This window comes from Cervus canadensis, chromosome 15 (assembly GCF_019320065.1).
Source record: "Cervus canadensis isolate Bull #8, Minnesota chromosome 15, ASM1932006v1, whole genome shotgun sequence".
Taxonomy (NCBI): Eukaryota; Metazoa; Chordata; class Mammalia; order Artiodactyla; family Cervidae; genus Cervus; species Cervus canadensis.
This window is the reverse complement of record NC_057400.1, coordinates 25,276,599-25,298,813: the sequence shown is the minus strand read 5'-3', so window position 1 is coordinate 25,298,813 and position 22,215 is coordinate 25,276,599. Positions and strand designations below refer to the sequence as shown.

General features: G+C 43.4%; 1 protein-coding gene across 5 annotated transcripts in view; it reads left to right on the top strand.

Moving 5' to 3' along the window:
• Positions 1-22,215, top strand: part of ZEB2 (zinc finger E-box binding homeobox 2) — a 135,339-nt gene that overhangs the window by 2,480 nt on the left and 110,644 nt on the right. For all 5 annotated transcript variants that reach the window (XM_043487657.1, XM_043487659.1, XM_043487658.1 and 2 more), the window contains exon 2: positions 192-333. In XM_043487657.1, the coding sequence (XP_043343592.1) occupies positions 261-333 (73 nt within the window). In that variant the 5' untranslated portion in view covers positions 192-260. The remainder of the gene's footprint in view (positions 1-191; positions 334-22,215) is intronic.

The window sequence follows — 22,215 nt, the reverse complement described above, 5'->3', positions numbered from 1 at the left end:
TAACAAACACAAAGCGCCTCGGGGCCAAGGCTGGGGGCGGGGGGCGGGGAGGGGGCCGCCGAAGTTTCGCTTTGGCGTTGGGGGGCGCGGATGGGTGCTCGCCCGGGCCCTGGCCCGGCTCCCCTGGGCGGCCCGCGCGCGTTTCAATGGGCGCGGGCGATGCCCACATTGTCGCTGTGTTTGGTTGCTAGATCGAGCCTGCGTGCTGCCGAAGCAGGGCGCCGAGTCCATGCGAACTGCCATCTGATCCGCTCTTATCAATGAAGCAGCCGATCATGGCGGATGGCCCCCGGTGCAAGAGACGCAAACAAGCCAATCCCAGGAGGAAAAACGGTAAGAAGCGGCCCGAACCAAACTTTTCCGGGCCACTCTGCGGCTCCAGACCCGGGGAGAAGGAGGGGGAGAGGGAAAAGGAACCGAGGCGGCGGCGGCGGCGGCGCCCAGGGCTCGCGGGCGAGCCTCCCTCCGCGGCCGGCGCCGGAGCCCGGCGCGCGCGGCGACTGGACAGTGGGGAGTTGGGGGAAGTGCCGGGCAAAGTGAGCGGCGGGCGCCGGGGGGCTCCGAGCGCCGGGGTCCGGCAGGGGCCCAGCGCCCCCACCTCTGCCGCCCCCGGCGCCCCCGCCTCCGCCCTCCCTCCGCCTCCGCCTCCCGCTCCGTGAGCGCCCGGCCCGCCGGCTCCCCGGCCGGGCTGCGGGAGCGTCCGGCGAGGGCAGGGCGGGGGGCCTGGGCGCCGGGTCGCGCAGGATCGCGGGGTGGGGGCGGGGGTGGCAGAGGGACTGCGAGGGCGGGAGAGGGGCCCCGGGGCTGTGTCTCCGCCAGGCTCAAAGTTTCTTGCCGGAGTCGCCCGGCCGCCTCTCCGCACGCCAAGTAACGGTCCGCGGGCAGCGGGGCCCGGCGGGCCAGGCGCGCCGGGACCCCGGGGTGGGAGGGTCTCGGCCGGCCCCGCGCGGGGTCCGTGCGGGCGCGGGGGCGGGTGGTGCCTCTCCAGCGGGCTCTGGCCCCACGCCGGCGGCTGGCGGAGTCCCGGAGCGCGGGGAGACTTTTTCTGGGCAGTTTCGACACGGTCAGGAGGAGTCCGTTATCCAGGCTGAGTCGAGAAGGACGAAGGAGATGGGGGTGCAAGGGGGACACGCAGAGCGTGGGGGATCAGAGGTGTGACAGCTCCGTAGGTCCATCTTAGAAAGAGTCAAGGGAGGCAGAGAGTGAGAGCCGGAGAGAGAGGAAGATGTTGAGAGCGCGCGCGAGAGGCAGACCCCCTAGGTATTACCCCCAAACAAAATCGTGGGAATAAAAGAGAAAAGTGATTGGCAAGAGCGCAGAAGGCGCCTGGGGGAGGGGAGAGAGCTGGGGACCGGAGAGGGTGCCGGGGGGTAGCTGACGGAGGATACTGAGTTGAAAAAAGAAAAACCAACCCCCCAAAACAAACAAGCGAACTAGCGCCAGCTCAGACTGGGAAAGGAAACTTCTCGCTCCCCTCGGTCTCAGCCCGATCACCCGGCGCGGGGCCGCGTCGACGCTCCCGAGCTGGACGCGGGGACGCGGCTCCGGCCCCGGCCTCGGGTCTCCCGCGAACCCAGCCCGCGCCTCGCGGGGACCGCCGGGGCCCACTTGGAACAACTTTCCTCCCGAGAAGACAATCGTGCGCCCCCGGCCTGCCCCCGAGCTGCGCGGCGCGGGAGGGGGCGGCTGGGGGCGCAGTGAGGGGCGCTGGAAGGAGAAAACACAAAGAAGAGGGAATTTTGATTAGAGACAAATGATGCTTCTCTCTGTCTCTGTCTCTCTAGGTTTCGTGTGTGCGCGCGTGTGTGCGTGTGTGTGTGTGTGTGTGTTTTGCTTGTTGTGGTGGAGGTGTCGAGCCATATGGGGGAGTGATAGAGGAATTTTAGTCAGAAACTGTTCGTTATGTTATCCTGCCTTTTCCCTTTGTGCTGCCTTTGATCTATTTGCTTGGCTTAGTATTACAAAAAAACAAGTACAATAATATATACCAAGCTGCTTCCCCAAGACCCAGTTCAGGCTGCCTCTTTTTAAGTCTCTTTCTCCCTGTCTCTTCCCCTCTCTTAATTTAATTTTTTCTTCACTCTAGTGTCTGGCATTATTTAAGGTGGTCCTTACACTGGAGACCTCCCCTTCCCCGTCTCTGGGTAATTTAGTAGACACTAAAATTACACCTAATGTCCCCCTCTCCTCACTTGTGTTTCCTCTGTTCCTTTTATTAAATGTTGGTTATTGATTTTCTAAAATCAATGTCTGTTGTGGGGCTTCCCCCCCCACTTACAAGTATCTAAAGCACATTGCTTGCTGATCAACTGGATAACAAAAGCTTTGTGTCAAGGAGGCCTTATTTTTTTTCTTATGTTAAACAGTCATTTTTTTGAGAGAGAGAGAGAGAAAGGAGAATAAGATTTAAAACAAGGTTCCCAGAAGTGTTCTTTTGCAGGAGAGACTATTTAGCATGTTTGTTTCTTCTTGTCTGCCTCCTCCAACCCCCTTCGGGATTTTGCCACCGTTGGACCAGCCTGGTCCAGGCTGTGAGGTCAGACCAGAGCCCAGGTCTGGGAAAACAGAATGCTCCAAGCTTCCTAAGAGCCTTGGGGCGGGGATTGGCAGTGGGGAAGGTCTGCTGGGGGCTTCACAGGTGGAAGAGAGCACCAGTGAGGTGCAGCCGTGGACACTGCTTGGTGTTCAGTAACGGGACCCCATCTCCCTCTGCCCAGCCACAAACTTGGGAGAAGCCCTAACACTCTGAAGTGGAAAGTTGAATTGCACATTTTAGAGGCATTTAGCCCAGACCCTGCACACTTAACAGCAATAATTATTTCCCAATAATCTGTGGGAAAACATGCTGTAAATTCGTTACTTGTCAGCGTTTTGCTTTGGGTTTAATCTGAGCAAGGTCCTGGTTTTGAGAAGCAGGTAGAAGAGTTTTTCCCCCTCTTTTTTCATTTTCTTTCTCATCAAGTACGTATCCAGTGCCTTTCCCTTTGGGAATTGCTAGGATTTATCTGAACTGAGTGGATTTTTCTTCTTTCCTGGATTCATGGAAAAGATGTCACTTTTGAGCTTGTGTCTTTGCTGATAACACTAAATATGATGATGCTTATCAAAATCATATAGAAATTCCTGGAAAGGAATAATGGCAATACTAATCGTAGAAGTAGTGACTGCATGAGGAAAAAGAGAGAGAGAGATGGTCATCCAGGAAACTAGAATGGCACTTTATATAATTTTAATGAAGTCAACAGTGTGTGTATAGACTAAGGCGACAAAGAGATAAAACGTGTAAAGCAGTGTGTGTGTGTTTGAAAGGCTGGTCAAGAACGTGGGTTAAAAGACGGTGCTGTATGCAATTATTAAAAAGCAAAGGAGAAGGAGGCAGTTCAAGGAAAGCAAATGTACAAAGAGAGAAACAAGAGTCTAACATCCAGGCTTCAAGATTCTCAAGCTAGCAAGATGCCTGGCAAAGACAGTGCCAGCGCCAAGTTAATCCATAGTGGACAGTCTCCTTTCCCCCACATGGAAAGGATGAAATCTCTTCCCAGAAAATAAGATGTGCAGGAGGGAAGGAGGAGAGGGGTGAGGGAGAAGGAGGCAAAAAGCAAGTTGCCCGAAGACAAGAATGTGTGTCGGTTTCAAGAAAGTTCAGTCAGATGATCTTCAGTCTCCTGACTCACTTTGTAATACTTTCACTGAAGCTGGAGAGGAGGGGGAAAACCCAGCCCCCCCTTTTCAGTCCCCTGATTATACCCCACTATCTCCACACAGCCTTCGAGGCAGAAATGAGCACTTGGGAGCAGGAGGTGCCTGGCTGCTGCCTGCCACTGGCCCGGCCCGGTGGTAACTTGCAAAGTTTGTTGCTTTAGCCCCCATTTGGGGATGAGCTCCTGGGGATGCTCCGGCCACCCTCCTGCCTCCTGCAGAGCCTAGGAAGATGGGCCTGCCTCCGCAGCCCACCACCTCCCAGCATCAGCCTCTGAAAAAATCACACAGACACAGGCACATTTTCATAAAAATCAAACCCGGAAACTGCTTGTTTCAGAAAAGGGAATGGAGTTGTCTTTTAAATGGAAACTGAATTATGAGTGGTAGGGAAGAGGAAACGGAAGAAAGAAAGAAAAGTTAAATTTAATTTTCCTCCAAAGTTTCAGCTAAAGCATTAGGCATTGTGTAGTGGAATGGGGGAAGATTTTTACAAACACCTTTGGTCACTGATTTTCAGTGGGGAAGAAAAGGGATGAAGTTGGATGCTTTCAGGGCTTTAGATCCTAGAGGAGAAACAATCAGATGAGCAGAAATGATGATCCCTGTTTAAGATAAGCCCTCACTCCCTTAAGCACTTCCTGAAAGGGAGTGGAAGTGCTGGTGATGATGCTGAGAGGCAGTGGAGGGCAGAGAAGTTGTTCCCGTTTCAGAGATGCTCAAATGAAAAGGAAAAGAAACGCAAGAAGCCCCTGCTTCAGGATGTGGCTCCTGTCTCTCTCGTCTCTCTTTTCAGAGAGGTGAAGTTGGGATGGGGTGAAGCTGTGAGCCAGAGCCCCTCAATACACTCTGAGGCAGGGAAGTTTCCTTCGAATTGCAGTCGATTCAGACTCGGTGCTCCTTGCAAGTGTGGAAACCTTGTTCAAGTACCTTTCTGGTAAAGTTGATGAGGTTCCGAGGAGGTGGTTTTGCTGACTCGCAAAGCACTCAGAAGCAGTTTGTGTGGCAGGTACCAGCTCGGAGGGTGTGCCCCAGATATCCATCTCCATCCTTCTGTCTCTGTGAAGAGTTTCTGCAAGTTTTGTCACGCTGCACACACACATGGCTGGGGGTTATGTATCTAGACTGATCTATTTGTTTTATTTCCCTTTGAAAAAACTCAGTCAATTGGGGATAGAGACATGGCTTCCTTCATAACATAGCCACTAGCCTGCTGGTATCCATAGCGTGACTCTCCACCAGGGGTAAGGGTGGGGTAAGGATTTGAAACTTTACGTTATTTCTCTGTTGCCACATAAAGATACATTCACGTCTTTAAGCATTTATTTCCAAATACGACCAAAGCCAAGACTGACGTTCCCCAGTAAACTGCTCTGTCATACGTTTCAGATGCTTCCTTTCTTGCTTGCTTAATTTACTCGAAGTAAAGAAAATTCCAAGACCCTAATGCCATATTAAGACTTTTGCCTGGGAAAAATGTGTGTGTCTACCCTGGAGGTAGGAAGGGAGGCTGTTGCTAGCTCTCTGAGCAGTGCTGCGTTTATTCCAAGATGTGGGAGAGTCTTTTCCTTACAACAGTGTTTGTCATCTGCATTCTTCCAAGGCTTTTAAGGTGCATTTTCTTCTGTGTGAAAGAGAACGCTTTGTCCTTTTCCTCTCCAGCACCGTGGCTTCCCAAGGTAGACACTATTTTGTGCCTGTCACAGAGCGAGAGAGTGCAGGTTTGCAATGCTCACAGACAATTGATTGTCTGCCCTAATGTGTTTCATTTACATGTTTATAACGTCAATGGTGCTGGGGTGTCCACTGTACCATTCATTCCCGCATTCCCACAAGGGGGCAATTGTCTGAATGGCCAAGTCAGACACCTTTTTGATTGCTCTTTGGTTGTCTTTTTAGAGCGAAGAGATAAAGGAGGAAAATCTGTGATGCAGAAACACTAGTTGAAAATATACAGAATTAAATGTCACCACAAAAGCAGATGTTAACATAAGCCCAAATATGCTTTTTAGCCAAGATGTGAAGGTTGAGAAAAAATAATTCAGAGCAGAGGGATGGATGATTTAAAACCAATAAATATAGCCTTATTCCCCCTCCCTATTTCTTTTCTTTCTTTGGCAATCAGAAGATGAAATGTGATTTTCCTTTTCGTGTTTAAGCCTTAAAACATCTAGGCACCTCCTCATTATTTGTATGTTTGCTATGATTTGTGAATTTTGTATATATTTACATAGCTCTGTTTATGCCAACAGCATCAGCTTACCACTTGGGAAAAAAAAAAATCTATTGAATGACTATTTGGGCTGTCGGGAGTGTAAACTTTTAAAAAGTAAAGATCCAAGTATTTCTTCATCAAGTCTTTTTAAAAAGGCAAGCACTAATAATCAGCAGACTCTGTGGAAGTCTTTGCCTTAATAGCTACGTGCCAAATACTTTTATCTTGGGTGACAGTCATGTCAGAGTGAGAGCTCTCAGGAAAACTGTAACTCCCAGTTACAAAGTAAATAAAGAATTTTGTTTTAAGGTGTTCTGTACTGTTTTTACACTCTGTGTGTGTGTGTGTGTGTCCCGTGTTTCCTCTGAGGGAAGTGAGAGGAAAAACCATCCACCCGTGTGTGTTTTGGCTTTTCTCTTCACGCAGTTCTCCCCTACATATTAGGCATATATGTAGCACACATGAATACACCTGCTTAAAAAAAAAAGATTTCACAGTTCAGATGGTGCAAGGCTGGTTCATTTAGGTAGCACAGCTATTAGAAACTGGTCTGATTTCGCGTGTGGTCCATAAGGAGAGAAAATACTAACTCCTGTGGCATCTGGTGGGAGGTAAACGGAGAGGGAGGGAGGACTTTTATAATTTTGAAGGAAATTAGGGAGGAAAAAAAAAATCGTCCGTCTTTTCACAAAGATTTTTGCCTCTCCGGGAAGACACACACAGTAGCTGCACCGTTAGCTGAACCCCTGACACGGCGGTCTTTTGAATGCCTTAGGTATGATTTCACTTTCGCTCACATCAATGCTGACCTGAATGCCTTTCATATCTGATCCGCTGTGTCTCTCCCAGTAAACATCCCCTGAGGGGAGAACAAAGAAAGGAGCTCTTCTTCTTCTTAATCACAATTCAGCCCTTTCACCGCCGGCAGGCTCCATTTGCATTCTGCCACAGAAAGCCAAGATGAAAAGAAAGAGAGAGAGAGAGAGAGGGAGAGAGAGGGAGAGAGAGAGAGAGGCAGAGGGTAGTAGCTGAGTAAAATAACTGAGGTGTTTGTGGCTGTTTGTTGGGCTTTCCCTAGTTACCAGCCTTATATAGTTGATGCTTAACCAGGCCCTGTCCCTCCTGACAGGCATATAGTGTTACAAGATGGCATGTCTGTACTATTCATGGCCACCCGCTCAACACTTGAGGTAAAAAGTGTCAGGGAAGGATCAAATTCTCCCCCAGAAGCCTGTTAGACTTGGGTCAGGTGTGTGGACATCCCACTCTGGAGTGCTGCCCAATGTGTGGCGCTTATTGTTTACCTTCAGGCCCTGGGGTGGTGGGAGGGGGCTGGGGGGCAAGCTGGGGCGCTGGAGAAGGGAGAGGAGGAGTCTTCAGAGGCCCTGATCTGCTCTCAGTGATGGGTGTCTGGCCCAGAGCACAAGGGAGAAGTTGCTTACACCCAGCCCGAACGCACTGATACATCTTCAGGAAAACTGGAAAAGACTTTCCCATTTTTCCCCCTGACTTTTTATGATAATTCATATTTTCAAATGAAAGGGGAAAAAAGCCAAGAAAGAAACTCTCAAATGAGCCAAAAAGGAAAAAAAAAAATTCTCTGAAAAGAATTTTAGGGGGAAAAGTTGTTCTATTTTAAAAAGCTTTGAGGGCTGTAAAGTGCCACGTTTTTCACACCTTCTTCATACTTTTTTTTCAGATTTTTTTAGTATGTTTAACATTTGTGAGATGACAGCCTTTTTGTATCTCAAACTGGATGCTTCAAGATTTGTAGGGAGGGGTTGGTGGTATTCACGTTCTCTTGAGAGAGAAAGTTTATGCCTAAAGGGCTCCTTCTTACTGGGAACTGTTTAAACCCTTGCAGGCGGACCTGTCAGGTTTTCCTGTTATTTGCCTCCATTTTCAACATGCAAAAGTAACATGCAGTTAATGGTATTGGAATGAGACCACAGCAAGAACAGAAACCTCTCGTGACAACTTTTCAGCTACATTATCTTGCTCCTAAACTGTCTTGTCTTTTTTTTTTTTTTTTTCCTTTCTGAAACCACTTTTAAGATACCAACAGTTTTTCTTCAACAATTAGATTAAGCATATAATGTCGGTGCACATGCGTACACACACTCGCACACACACTCAACTTTGAAAGTGCAGTCGCTTCAAACAGGAGAGTGAATAATTGGAAACCTGGGGCGGGGGCGGGGGGGGTGTCTTCTGTGATAGTCATGGTGACAAATTTCACTCACAAGAGCAAAACTAGCAGAGATATTAGAAGTTGTCCAGGAGCATGTGACACAGATTCCTGATTTTTTTTTTCTTTTCCCAGAAGATTTACAGAATTTACAAAAAGAGATTATCCTTACACCTTCCACCCCTCCTATCCACCCCCATGACCCAAGCAATGAAGGATTTAGGCAGATTTACTTCAGTAAACACCTTTGGACACTTGCGGGGGGAAGTGGGAGTCTGTTTGCAAAAGGAGGCTTTTGTTAAGTGAGGTACCAGGATAATGCTTTACCAGACAGCTGTGATATTAACCTACCCAGCAATGCAGGAACACTCTTTAACTCTTTGAGTGCCTGGCTTTTGCGCTCAGCAGATAAAATCCTGACTCTCCAAAGACACTCAGAATCCTGGCTCTAGCAGTTTATTATTCAGACAAGTCTTATAGACATGAAAACTGTTCAAGCTTTTAAAACAATGTGGTTTAATTAGATGAGGTGGACTTACATTGCTCATAAGCCCTCCAAATGGTGGTGTATAATTGGCAAGGGAAAAAAAGAGAGAGAGAGAGAAAGGAATCAAGGCAGAACATTGAAAATTCCAGGAAATATCTTTAGAAAAGCTATTTTCATTTCCAGCTTTTAAGATATTAGACTATGGTAGCTAGAGGGAATGAAGCAGCTGGGGCCTCTCTCCATACTGTAGAAGACACCAGAAGTTTGTGATGAAGCAAAGAGATTTCAACTGGAAACTGTCAGAGGCAAGCTCGGACAGTGACCTTATCAGTAGTCTCGCATCTTTTCGAGGGGGGAAGTGTTGCCTATCTCAAGGAGCTGGGGAGGTCATGTGAACCTCAAGAGTCAGGGGCCCAGGGAGGGCCCAAGGCCAACTTGAGACTTTTCAGACCAAGCAGGGAGGCATTTCTAAGAGGAAGGAGTTAATGGTTATTTTTTGCTGGGCATAAGAATAACTTTTCAGGTGTTGCATTCGGGCTTAAATAAGATTGCCTTATTTAGTTTTGAAAAAGAGTGTAGGTGTCAACGTTCGAGCAGCCACGAATGTGTGAGAAAGTAAAGGGTATGAGACGAGGCAGAATTAAAGGTGTTTGCTATGTCGTTACACCGTGTGTCAGGCTGCGAGCTCCCTTTGTCACAGCCTCCTGGTGATTTGACAGCGCAGATCTACTTCCCTTCTAGGTGAGACAGCATTTTTTCACTGGAGTTATAAATATGGTACCCCCTTTGCGTTGCACCCAGTCTCCCAGATCCATGAATCCTGTTTGAAAGCATCTTGCCCTGAGACACAATGAACAAATGCTGTATACAGGGGGCTGTGCGCTCGGGGGCCGGGCATCGCCGGCATCACAGTAGCTGGCATTGACTGTTGTTTGGCAGGAAGGTCCTCTGCCAAATCATTCAATAATTAAGTTTTATGTTATTTGTATGAACGACCAAGCATGCAGTATTCCTTTTCAAATCAAAGGGAGGCTTAAAATTACTTTTTGAACACTTTCAGACCATGGTCAGGTCACAGTTTGGGGGCTGAATTAAAATGATCTCATTCATGATCTAATTGAGGTTGGCAAAACCTTAGCAGTAGCAGGAGTACATAAATATAAATCAAAGACCAAAATTTAGCAAATCATATCATTTGCTAGAAATCTGCTCATGAATTATTCTCCGATTGCCAACCCAGAAGTTAAACTTCGTCTCCCCTCTGCAACAGTAACTGCGCATATTTTTTCAGGCTCCTGACAGGAAAGTTAGAGAGGCTGAAAAGAGAAAAGGGAAGGAAAATGATCAGTGTCTCATCAGATATTGTGTATTTGTCACCCAATAAAGTATGAGAGCTAATAAAGCCATGTTCATTACAGTGGAGGCTGAAGTCTTGGTTAGAAATTATCATAGGCTTCTGAAAACCAGACTTTGGAAGGGCAGGTAACAAGGACCCATAAGTGATGGGGTGAGAGGGAACAAACCTCTGAGAAAGATCTGATTGAACTTTGCTTTCATTTTTCAGTTGAGGAATGTAATCATCATAAGGATTCCTGATTTTTTAAAAAAAACAAATTTAGTTCTGTTATTCATCTGAGTTGAGATTTGGAGTTGTTAAGATTTAAGAGTGCGCAAACGTTGGCATACGTATTTGCTTTTCGTTCTTTTCTATTTTTTAGACATCACTGTAAAATTAAAACTTCAGGTAATTTTCCATATAATCCATGGGATTCAATGTCATGTTCTAATGTATGTAATCCATTTTTAGTTGTTCTTCATTTTTCTTGGTTGCTGTGTGTTATTTCAGCCTAAACCCACACATACTCTAAACTGAAGGAAACCTAATTCTGAACTTCAGTGTTTTGAAGTTAAAAATTTTAAGTCCCACTTAAATGAAGATATTCTTTCAAGCAAATGATAAACACAGAACTGGTCAATTTAGAAAACTTTACCCAAAGAGCAGATATATGGAGGTGGATCTTTAAATCCTGCTAATAAAGGAGAAACATTTTAAAATAATATCAGGTGAGAGAGGTGAATGACTGTATTCTTTTGGGAACAGGTAATTGGCAATGACTTCCTGTGACAAAAAGGCAAACATCCTAATATTTTAAAAGTTAATGGATTCCTCCTTAACATTGCTAATATGGTGATATAGTGATTTTTGTACTTTATATACTGCTTCATATTTCCTTTTATAACCAACTCTAGGAAAGAAAGGTACTCCTAAGAAGGTGACAGATACTCCCTCCCCAAAATAAGTAATCCATAAGAGATCAACAGATTAAGTTATCATGCTATTTAAGATCTGAGAATTTTTCTCTCTTAAATTAATGAATAAATTTCAAGGAATTTAGTATCCAAGTGATCTCTGAATGCAGTGGATAGCTTTCACTGTTTTTTAATTTAAATTGTATTGATACTGTTTTATATATCTGAGTAACTGTAATCAAGGAAACTTTGCATTTTGCTTATTCTTGGAAGTACCTAAGTTTCTATTTTAGACACAAAGCGCATCAATGGAAGTGTTTCACATCATGAGATTTCTCAGTTTTAAGAGGTGAGGTTTATATATAAAGAACTCAGTAAACTGTTTTCATAATAAATAGACCCGTTAAAAGGGGAAAATCTCTTAAGTAAAATGATTGTCCTCTAAAGATTTTCCATCACCTTTGCTCTGCTGATGGGAATCTGAAAACGAAATACAGCCTGTGTGCACACACACACACACAGATACACCCTAGGATCCCAACTCTAGGACTTTTCCTCTTTAACTATAACTCCAATCTTATAGCTTGTGAGTGAGATACACTTAAGCAAAAATAGTAGAGGTGAAGGATTAATGTAGACGCCTGTTCAGTAGGATTTATTGTTAACAAAAAAACAACAAGAAACAGTGTTCCCTATGCCACATGACATGACTCTTACAAAACTTACTTGCACCTATTAATCTAAGCTTTAAGTGTATTATTTAGGATAAATTACAAACTTTGTGCTTTTAAACTGTTTTCCTTCTTTTTCCTTTAAATATTACCAACCTTAACACAGATGATGCTAAATTGATTGCAAATTATTATGGTTTTTAAAACAACATTCAGGAGTCCCGAATAAAGATGGTATTTTAAAGTAGTGTTTACAGTATTTAAAAGAAAGAAAGGGGGAGGGGATTAAACTATACTGAACACTTAGAAACGTGTGGAGTTTTATACTTGTGTAGATAAAGTGAGAGGTAGCCTTGCCCTGTGAAACCGAGACCACAAATGATATGTGTCAGTAGGTTCTTTGATAGGGCTTCTGGTCACAGTGTTTTTTGTGCTGTCAAACTGCTATGTTGAACAAACACCTCCTCTGGGACAAAGTGATAAATGCAGAGACAGGCTGGCTTCAGCCAGTCTCAGCAACCTCCTCCACCACGCCCCCACCCCCTGGCCCACCTCCCACCTCCCACAGTCCGGCCACCCCTCCACCCTGCTTTGCCCTTTTACCTGAAATTGACAATTAGGGAGAGATGCCCAGGGCTTTTCAAGGTGTCAGCGGTGAGTAATTATTGATACTCCCCAAATCTTATGAATTGGTCCTCCGAAACTGTAGGCAAAGTCCTTTTTCTGGCAGGCTTTATCTAGTCTTTTTAAAATGGAAATGGACTGAGCTTCTAAACTTTTGCCAACTTGAACTTTTTCCACTTTTGCTTAATCATTTGAAAACCACTCGCTTTCCTCTTGTCTTTCCCCCAGTCACTGGAGTTTTATTTTCTAATGTTCAAGCAATTACATTGTGCAACACAAAACAAGATTTTGCCTTAAAAAGTCCAAATGCTATTACCTCCTATTTTTCACTTTCCAGCATTCTTTTCGGGCAAACACTTCAAATGTATAGCCAACTGATATTTTTCCTCCTCTCTCAGAGCCATTATTCTCTGACTAAAACTGTTTACTGGTGCCTTTGTATATGTGTTAGCCCCCCCCCCCCAATATTAAATGAATTTCCATCTTCTACTTCTGCGATCTCTAAGAAATAGATAAACCATTATATTTTTTCCCAGCTCGTATTTTAAAGTGGTGATCCTGACAGCAGGACGATTATTGCACTTTATGTTTTAGTGGATGTTTGCTGTTGGTAGTTACAGCAACACTTATCATAAGACAGCAAGAAAAGAGTAGTCCCTGGTAATTAAAGTAATGAAATATTCATTTACTCTACCTTTTCTGTAGTCTCACAAATTAGGCTGCTACATTTAATGCCTGCACTGCCTCTGTTTTTATTATAATGGCAGCTTTCGCATCTGCAATTAGGACTAATTCTGACAGTTACAATTTCTGAGGGATGGTAAACAGTGAACGAGATGTGCAGCAGAGGTATTACACGTGAAAAGCCCTTGTCTCTTTAACCTTGTTGTTTTTTTTCTCGCAGAGGTTACCTTTTCCCAATGGTGCAAAATCGACTTGACATAACTGTTCATCAGTTTCAGGGTTTTCCCTGGAGGTATTTGCATCAAATCAGCCCAGTCAAGCTTCAAGTTGAAATTGGCAGGCCAGAAACTGACAGGGTAGAGAGTGGAAAAGAGACAGCTAAAGTACAGGCAGCAAACAGTAGCAGAGTGAAAGACAGACAGGAGAGGGGTGGAGAGCGAGCGCCTTCCAACTCGAGTGTAAGGGAAATCTCCACTCCTGTCTGAGTCGCAGGAGCAGCGTGTCCTAGAGGAACCCGAAAGGTCGAGAGAGTCAGTACACCTTCAGCTAATTCTTACCACTAGGGCTCATCCACTCTGCTCCCGGGGTTCACTCTCGTTTAATCTGATTGGATGCCTGAAGAGGAGTGGGTACACTTAATTAAACAGGAGAAAAGTTCTGAGGCCCCTCCTTAGCACTTATTAAAGCTTGAAAGCCAAATCTCATGATCAGTGTTATAGGAGGCAAATAAGGCGGTTTGGGGTTTTTTGGTTTTTTTTTTTTCCTTAATTGTTAACTTGTAGGAAAGTTAACAATCCTTCTCTTTACCAGGTTTGTTTCCGACGGCTCCTACTCTGAAGCAGATTAAATGTTCCCAGAGACCAGAGCTCAGGAGACTTGTCAGTTCAAAAGTTAGTGCATTTTTGTCAACAAAAACAGCCACGTAGCAAAAATTACACTTGAAGAGATACTCCTTTGAATAACACGGGGTTGCAAGTTCTCTTTGTCATATAACTCCCTCCTGTTCTGATAACGGAAGAACATTTATTCAATTGTTTAAAGGCCAAAAAACCGTGGCAAAACCTTAAAATAGCAATGACATTAAACTTCTATTTCACTATTGGGAATGTCGCTTTGAGAAAAATTCTGTGATTGCAAAACTTTTGTAATTGCTTTGACAAAGAAAACAAATATGAAAAGCGCTCCCTTTGCCTGAGTGCATTTTTTTTCTCCTTTACGTCTGTTTTTTAAAGCCAATATTTTTGGTCATCCTTCCTTATTTCTTCTAACTTTGGAGTATGGGTTGGTGGTGGCAGGGGTGTGGGGGGGAGGTTGTTGTCTTTACTAGATGATTTAAAATCCTCACCACTTTCCAACTAGACTTGGGGGTCGAATAAGCCCCTGCTTTCAAAGCGTCTTCAGGCTCTGTGTATGACAGGCATTGGCTGATCTGCTGATGCCCATTCGACAGGCGCTGTTGAACTAAAGTGGTGTGACGGCACAGTTTTGTTAAGCTGTGAACAAAGAGCTGAAGATGCCTTCCTGGCATCGTCCATGTGCATATTGGCCTTGTCACAGTTTTGCTTGATTTAATGCTCGGTTTATTCCTAGATATTAAAACTTAAATTCCGAACAATATGTTTTCATATACTACATACCAACTCTATTTTAAAAGCTTCAACTTCGAAGATCCCAGGGTTCATTTGCTCCTCCAATTTCTGTGTAGCCAACGTTAAAACAGAGCTTTGGAAATAAATAGATTGCCAGTTAGCCTCTTAGCTGTTATCCATTTAAAAATGGGATTCCAGTCTTAAAAAGTCTTATTAGGGGGAAAGATTTATTTTTCTTTGATCATTGGTTGAGAGTCATTATTTATTTCCAACAGTGGATCCTCGCATAAATTCCTGAGGAAAAGTTACCTTGTGTGCACACAGGGGTCTGGGTAGACTTTTAAAAAGATACATTATTTAACAGATACTCAGTTATAAAAAGAAACCATTTACAAATACCTGTCAGGGTAGGCCCAGGACTACTGGTAGGAAGGGGAAAAAAAAGAAATCAAGGGAGTTTTTGTTAAAGTGAGCCCTGTTTAGGAGACAGCAGCAGAATTAGGATTGAGTCTTTTTTTTTTTAGGATTGAGTCTTAAAAATAAAATAATTGTTATAAAAGTCCCTGTTGCACAGACAACAGCTAACTCTTCACAAGAAAACTGAAGTCTAGTACTAAATTTAGAGTCCCGTGTCCGGCTGAATGTGCCTTGAGCTTTATCTCTGCCGGGTTTTTTGTTTCCTCTCTGCCTCTTTTCCTCCCTTCAGGTTGCCTTCAAGTGTTTGCTAAGAGATTAGTTAGCAAGTTTATATTGAGGAGGTAGCCCTGGGCAGCAGCTCTCTGCTCAAAGGAACGCCAGTGGGTCAGAGTGTGAAGATACGGGAGCTAAGACTTAGGCCCCGAGTCAGGTACTTTATTTTCTCTTAAAGACAAACCCGCTCATAGAAAGGTTTGTGGGATGACTTCTCATCCCCACAGGAGCACAGATGTTACCACTTTTAGAAACTTCCAAACAAGCATGATCGCTGGAACAACTTCATGAGAAAAAAAAAAAAATTAAGTTTATTGCCAGAACACTCCTTTTTCATTATGTAAAAAGATTATAATTTGAGATATTCAAGGTTATTTTTACCTCCATTCATAAAACAACATCTTCTGTCTTATGAGGAAGGTAAGGAAGCTGGCAAATGGGAAAAAAAATATTCAGCAGCATGAAAGTATTGCTGCTAATAACCAGCAAGACTGCACTAAAAATCTGAAATTGAATCTCTTGAGTAAAACACGTACACATTTCCACCTGCCCTAAGCATGCTTTCTTAGCAGTGACAGTTTTACTAACTGAAATAAATTGCTTTTTTTTCCTCAGTAGTTGTAGTTTACTCAATATCATTTATACCAAATAATTTTCACAGCCAAAAACCATGATACAGGTAGGGGTGACTAAGCAAGAAAAAGTTTTATTGCTAGTTTTGTATAATATTGTATAATATTACAAAAAAATATTACAAAAAGACACCGCTCCTAACAACACAGACAAGATACCTTGGCCTATTTTAATTTCATTAGAGATTTTTGTGTCCATTTCTCTGGGTGTGCACAAGAGTTAGACATGCAAATCTTTCACCTGGCAAAAGAACAGACTTTTTAATACATTAATGGGGCAGATTCTTACTTTATATACAAAGTAAATTCTGGCATTGATTTGGTGCTTCCTATGAAAACTTTGTGCAACTATTTATAAGGAGACAGACAAATAGAAGTTAATCCGAATAGTCCTCCTGCTCCAACTCCCAGCTCAACATGATCTGCTGTGTCGTGCTAACTCATAACATTCTATCTGTAAATTGCTCTAAATGAAGCCATAATCCTCACTATGTTTTATAACAAACTCATGGCTAGGACCAACATGACTTCTCACCTTTTAATGAACTGTCCTAGTTTAGGATTTTCTAAGGAATGGAGTATAAAAAGAAGCAAAGTAGAAGATGAAGAGATCTCGTAAATAGCTTCCTTTGAACACCCACAACTGCTTACATGGCCTTTTCCCCTTTTTTCCAGGCTAGCAGAAATGGCCTGCCCAGGGTGCATGCAAGTGAGCACATTTTAGAGCTATTCATTGGATGATTTGAAAGAGACACCAGTCCTGTGATACCACTGAAGGGCACTGCCTGAGAACTCAGCCCTGAGATCAAGAGTAGGTGTGATGTTAGCCTAAGGAGCTCCTGAAGGAATTTCTGATTCATGTGAAAACAGGAAGCATAGATCTTCTACCCATTGGTCAGCATCAGGTTTCAGATAAACAGATATTGATGGCTGCCTTTTTCTCCCAGCCCATTCCTAACTGAGGAGGTTCTGCTTCACATAAAAAAGATCTTTGAGTTTATCTGCAGTGAGGTAGGGCTTTAATGATCAGTATCTGCAAGCCAGGAGCATGAATGTGATCTCATTGTATCACAGTGTAGAGATGAGATAGTCTAGAGCTACAGCACACCAGTGCATTGTGCCTGGGTGTCGGGAACAATTCTTCCATTTCCAAAGCCGCGACTCTTTCTCTTTCATCATTGTTTCCTTACCTCACTTGTATGCTTCTTCTGATACAGATCTGAGTGAGTTGTGCAAGCTTCAGACTTGCCAGCCCCCAGCTCCTAGGCCTAGTACAGAGTAATTCATAAACTTACCATATTAGACTATCAGATTGAAACCAAGGGTTTCTACTAGTGGTGGAATTGGAAAGCCCATTGTTTTGATTATCATTTCATCAGCCCCAACTGATACTAGTATGCTCAAGGAAAACATACTTCAGTTACAGTTGATTTTCAGATTCCAAAATGGTGCTGCAAAGCCTGTGCATCTCTAATTATATTTTATGCTAGGCTGTGCAATACCAAAATATACGCTGCAGCAATCAGTGAGTGAACAGTATCAATCAATTTGTAAACAGATGAAGTCACTCATTCCCAAACTGGTTTTCCAAAAACAATTACTAAATTACAATAGAAAAAAATTGTACAGTTACTGTATTTGTGTGCTGTGTTACAATCAACATACCAGGGAAACAAAACAATTTAATGCAGAAAAATCATCATTCATCTACATTATAATTGCTTCTTTTTCACATCTACAGGGCGGTTAATTAAAATTGTGATTAAATGCGGTCGCGCTGCCTAAGATGTCTTGCCCAAAACAGGTGGTACAGAATTTAAAAGTAAAAAAAATGTAATTAGCATTGGAAATTGAGAAATTGCCTGTAAGAATCAGTGTTAATTTCAGTCAGTGATGAGGTAATTTATAAATGAATGCAATGGAGGCTGTGCGAATGCACATTGCCTTCCTTGCCATTCTTAGCATTCTCAGCATGCAGGTGAAAATGTTTTCAAAATATTGAGGTAATTTGAAAATCAATCCATGCATTCTGTATCTTTTTTCCTCCCGTTTGTACCAAATGCTGAACAAATGCTGCCATAGATGGCACGATCCGCCCATTTTTTTACTTTCTAAAAGCAATGCTGCACATATTTCAGACCTAGATTAAGAAACGTCACAACACCAAGTGCAAGTCTAAAATTGTTACAAGGGTTCGAACCCTCTACCTGAAGTTCTGACTGACAGGGACTGGGTTTGCTGCGCATCACTGCCGTTGGTGAGAGAGAGCCCTGTGAAGGATTCTTTTCACAGAACAGGTAGTACAGACAGAAAGACCCATAACCCATCCATTGGGTACTTGAGGTTTAATTTTTTTAACTTAAGGAGGAACTAGAGAGTTATAATAAAGCCTATAGTTTCTTTAGCTCTTTCGCTGTGTCTTTATTATTCTATTGATAAACCTCCAAAACCAGTTCATAAAGTTATTACTCAAAAATTGTTTTCCCAGAAATTAACTCTGCCTATTAATAACATCTCTCCTTTTAACCAAGATACAACTTTCTAACAAAACACGTTACCATCAACTTCATACTTGAAGCATGAATGCATACTTCATGCATTCTACTGGCAAAGTTTAGATGCGGTTTTAAAAATTATTTGTATTTACACTATATTTTTGTTATTAGAATGAGAACCCCTAAGCTTTAAAAATCTCCTGTTAATGGAAGATACAACTCTCATATGCTTATCCTCTCAGCTGAACAATATGAATTTAAGGTATTTTAATCATTAATCAAAAAGAATATGGTGTTTGCATGTATGGCTTCTTAAAGAGACTTCTTAGGGCTTTTTTCGCATTCCCTTCCTGTATTTGGCACTCAGCAAAATGATGCCTCCATATAAAGCTTATCCTAAGAATATGCTTAGTTAACTGTTACAGGTCAATCTGATAATCAGATTCTCTCATGTAAAATATTTTGCCTGGCTCTTTGCTGTTCGAGTCAGAAATCAATTATTTCACTCTGAAGATATTCTTTGGATAATCCTAATATTTTGGGGGAGAGAGACGAAAACTAATAAACAGTCTGTTTCTCTGATGGTTTCTTACCATCCACTGATTTTAGGCCTATTACCAGGCCTACCCCCATCGCCTTCCTCATCGCTTTTAGGATACAAATGAATTGTGCAGTTCAGACCAAGTGAATGGCATGCCGTCATGTCTCCCTTATTTAAATCTGTTTCCCATTTAATATTACAAGTAGAAATAAAATGAGACCTATAAATGGAGGACACTGAAAGGTCACCCGTTAGCTTCAAGATCCTTCGCCTTTCACCAGCTCCTGCTCCCCACTAACTGTACTTAGGGCGATTTCATCTTCCCACAGTCAGTTACTTTTAGTGAGGAAGCGTGCAGACTTCATCAGAGTGGCTTCCGGGATTCCCTTCAGGACCTGTGAACAGGAGACCGGCAGCCGCATGGGGCTTGGCTCAGGTTTCAGGAGGACGGTGGGATGGGGGCGGATCCATGACAGGCTCTGAGCTGCGCTGGTTCCGAGTTTACAAGGGGTCACAGAGGTTAGAGAATCACAGATGTCAAGTGAGCCTCAGACCCTACCCCTTAAGAAATCTGCCATAGAAATCTTCTTCCCTCTTTAGTTTGTGGTCCTCTGTAAACTCTCAGGGCAACGTGGAGTTCTTTACATGGGAATTGTCACCTGTGTTAGATCAGGCCATAGGCAATGACAATATCTTTAATACAAGCTCATCTCCCAAGTATCTTTTCCATTCTCTTAGAGTCATCAAGATCTTCAGAAAATGTCTGAACTATGTGGCTATGCCAGCACTAGATTGGCCAGAAATTTGTTTTTTTAAGTTCTTTATTTTTTTTTGCAGAGTTGGTCATGTGTGCTCCCTTGCTTCATTCCGCCATTGCTAGAAGCAGCACCTCTTCAAAGCCAATGTCAGGCTCATAGAAGAAAAATGCACATTTTCTTTTTCCACTCAGGGCTCCTTTCTGCCTTTATTCCTAAGGGTGATCTGAGATTTGAATTATAAGAAAAAACTTTTTCTTGTTGCAAAAATAATTAACATGTATTTTACCTGGTAGGACTTACCAGGTGATGCAGTGGTAAAGAATCCACCTGCCAATGCAAGAGATGCAAGAGAAGTGGACCCCTGGGTCCAGGTGATCACCTAGAGAAGGAAATGGCAACCCACTCCAGTATTCTTGCCTGGAAAATTCCATGGACAGAGGAGCCTGGAGGACTACAGTCCATGGAGTTGCAAACAGTTGGACATCACTGAATGACTGAGCATGCACACACACACACATTCTACCAGTTACTTTTTAGGCTTCTGGTATTTCAGTAGAAAATGGTAGCATTTATTCATCCTGCATTAACTGAGCATCTCCTATGTGTAGGCATTGAACTTGAGGCTGCAAATCAAAAAATGAATGATAGAGTCTGGACCCCTGAGGAGCTCACTGCCTAGTGAGAAAGAGGGGCTTCCAGAAATTAGGAATATGTGGTGAGTGCCGTGAAGAACTTTGTATCCAGTGAGTAGAGAGCGCAGACAATGGCTTAACTAGATCTGGGAGCAGGCAGTTAGGGCAGACTTCCTGGGGGAGGCAACTTTTTGAAGCGAGGATGGTCACATGGCTCAGGTTTCACCAGTGGAGTTGGAGAAGGGTATCCTGGGCTGAGAAGAGGGCCTGTACAGGCCTTGAAGGAGGGAAAGGGAGACCCATTGAGGTGCTGTCAGGCAAGCAGCATATCTGGAACAGAGCCCCAGTGCAAGGGGATAAGCTTGAATTGAGTCTGCAAAGGTGGTTTGTGATCAGAAGCACCTCCTGTCACATATTTCTGGCTCTTATCCAATAAATAGGTGATGGTGAGCTCGTGAAACACTTTTTAAAGAAGAATGACATAATCATATTTGTATTTCAGTGAAATGTCTCTGGTGACTGTAGGAAAGCTAATATTATCTAACATTTATTGAGTACTTATAATGTGCTGAGACTGGTGCTGAGAATTTTGCCTATGTCATCTGACGTTGCCCTGACAACCATTCTATCAAAGAGATGCTATTATTTCAGTACATTTTTTACTGATGAGGAAATGAAGGCTTAGAAAGGGCATGAGTCTGGAGTCAGGAAGAAAGTTTATGGTTAAATGTTACTGGAATTGTAGAATTTCCAGAATTACAAGTAATTCTGGAAAAACATTTGGAAAAAGAAACCTAGCACTTGAAAAAGAGTTAAAGTGAGGCAGTTTGACTTACTTTGCTCTAGGTGAATAGTGAGACTAAGTTGAGTATATGGATTTTTTTCATCCTCAAAATTCTCCCTCTCATTCATCACTAGGCCAGCTTGGGGAAAAAAAAATGAAATGAAAAATAATTCTTGATGCTCAAAAACTGATCCTAGAGTGTGTTGCATCTTTGAGAGTTTGGAAAGAGATGGTTAACAGACAGCCCTTCAAAACAGTGGAGTTTAGTAAACCCCGGAACACTGGCCTTGCTGATTTAATTCATGACATTAAGGCCTTACGAGGAAGCAAATGAAAATAATCCGTTTGCGATGACTCTTTCCCCCCTTTTCTGAGTTAACTCTTCCATTGCCTAAGACTCACAAATCCTTAAACTTCCAGATTCTCCACACTGCCTTATCTCTGCCATCCCATGGCAGGCCCTAAAGCTGCTAACATTTTGTAACAACTATGTGACAAATTGTTGTGCTTTTATTCATGCCGGACATCTTTGCCAGGCTTGCTTGTTGTGTTTTCTGTTTGGCTGTGTCATGGGACCAAAGGTGGCTGCCTTTGTACAGCATGTCAAATCTGGTTAACATGCAGCCATTTATCTTTAAAACCACTCCTGCACAAAGGCAGTGGTGGGCCAGGCCACAGGGCTCCTAGCACAACCCGATTTTTCAGACCATCTTTTCTGCATATGGGGAGCACATTGGACAGCAGACAAGATGTTTTGTGATTTGGGGAATCTCTTAGAGACAAATTGTAGAGTGCAAGTGCAGTGTCGCTGGACTGCTGGGTGCCCAGTGAAGTGAGGAAAATCAAATACAGCACAGGCTGAAAGAATGAAGCGAGAATTCATATCTCTGTGCAGAACATGCACAGTACTTTGCTCACACAGAGAGTTGATGCATAGACAAAAGCATGTTTGCTTGGTGGTTATTTGCAGGGGATTCTATAGATAGAGCTCTATGTATATTGGCACATAAGCCTTCTTTGCGTGTTTTGGACTGGTGAGTGTGTCCACATCTGAACATGGAAGTGAGATGGTAGAGGAGGACAATTTGCTGTTACAGATTTAAAACCTGGGAAAGACCTAGTTCACTGAGGCGTTTCTCTCCTAATGTAGCAGAAGCAGAATCTTTGTTTTCAGCGGTTGTTTCCATAAAGAGCTCTGTGTGTGTTTAAGGCAAACTCAGAGCCATTGAGCGTCAAGTGCCACAGTGAAAGATGCTGAGGACTTTTCTTACTGTAA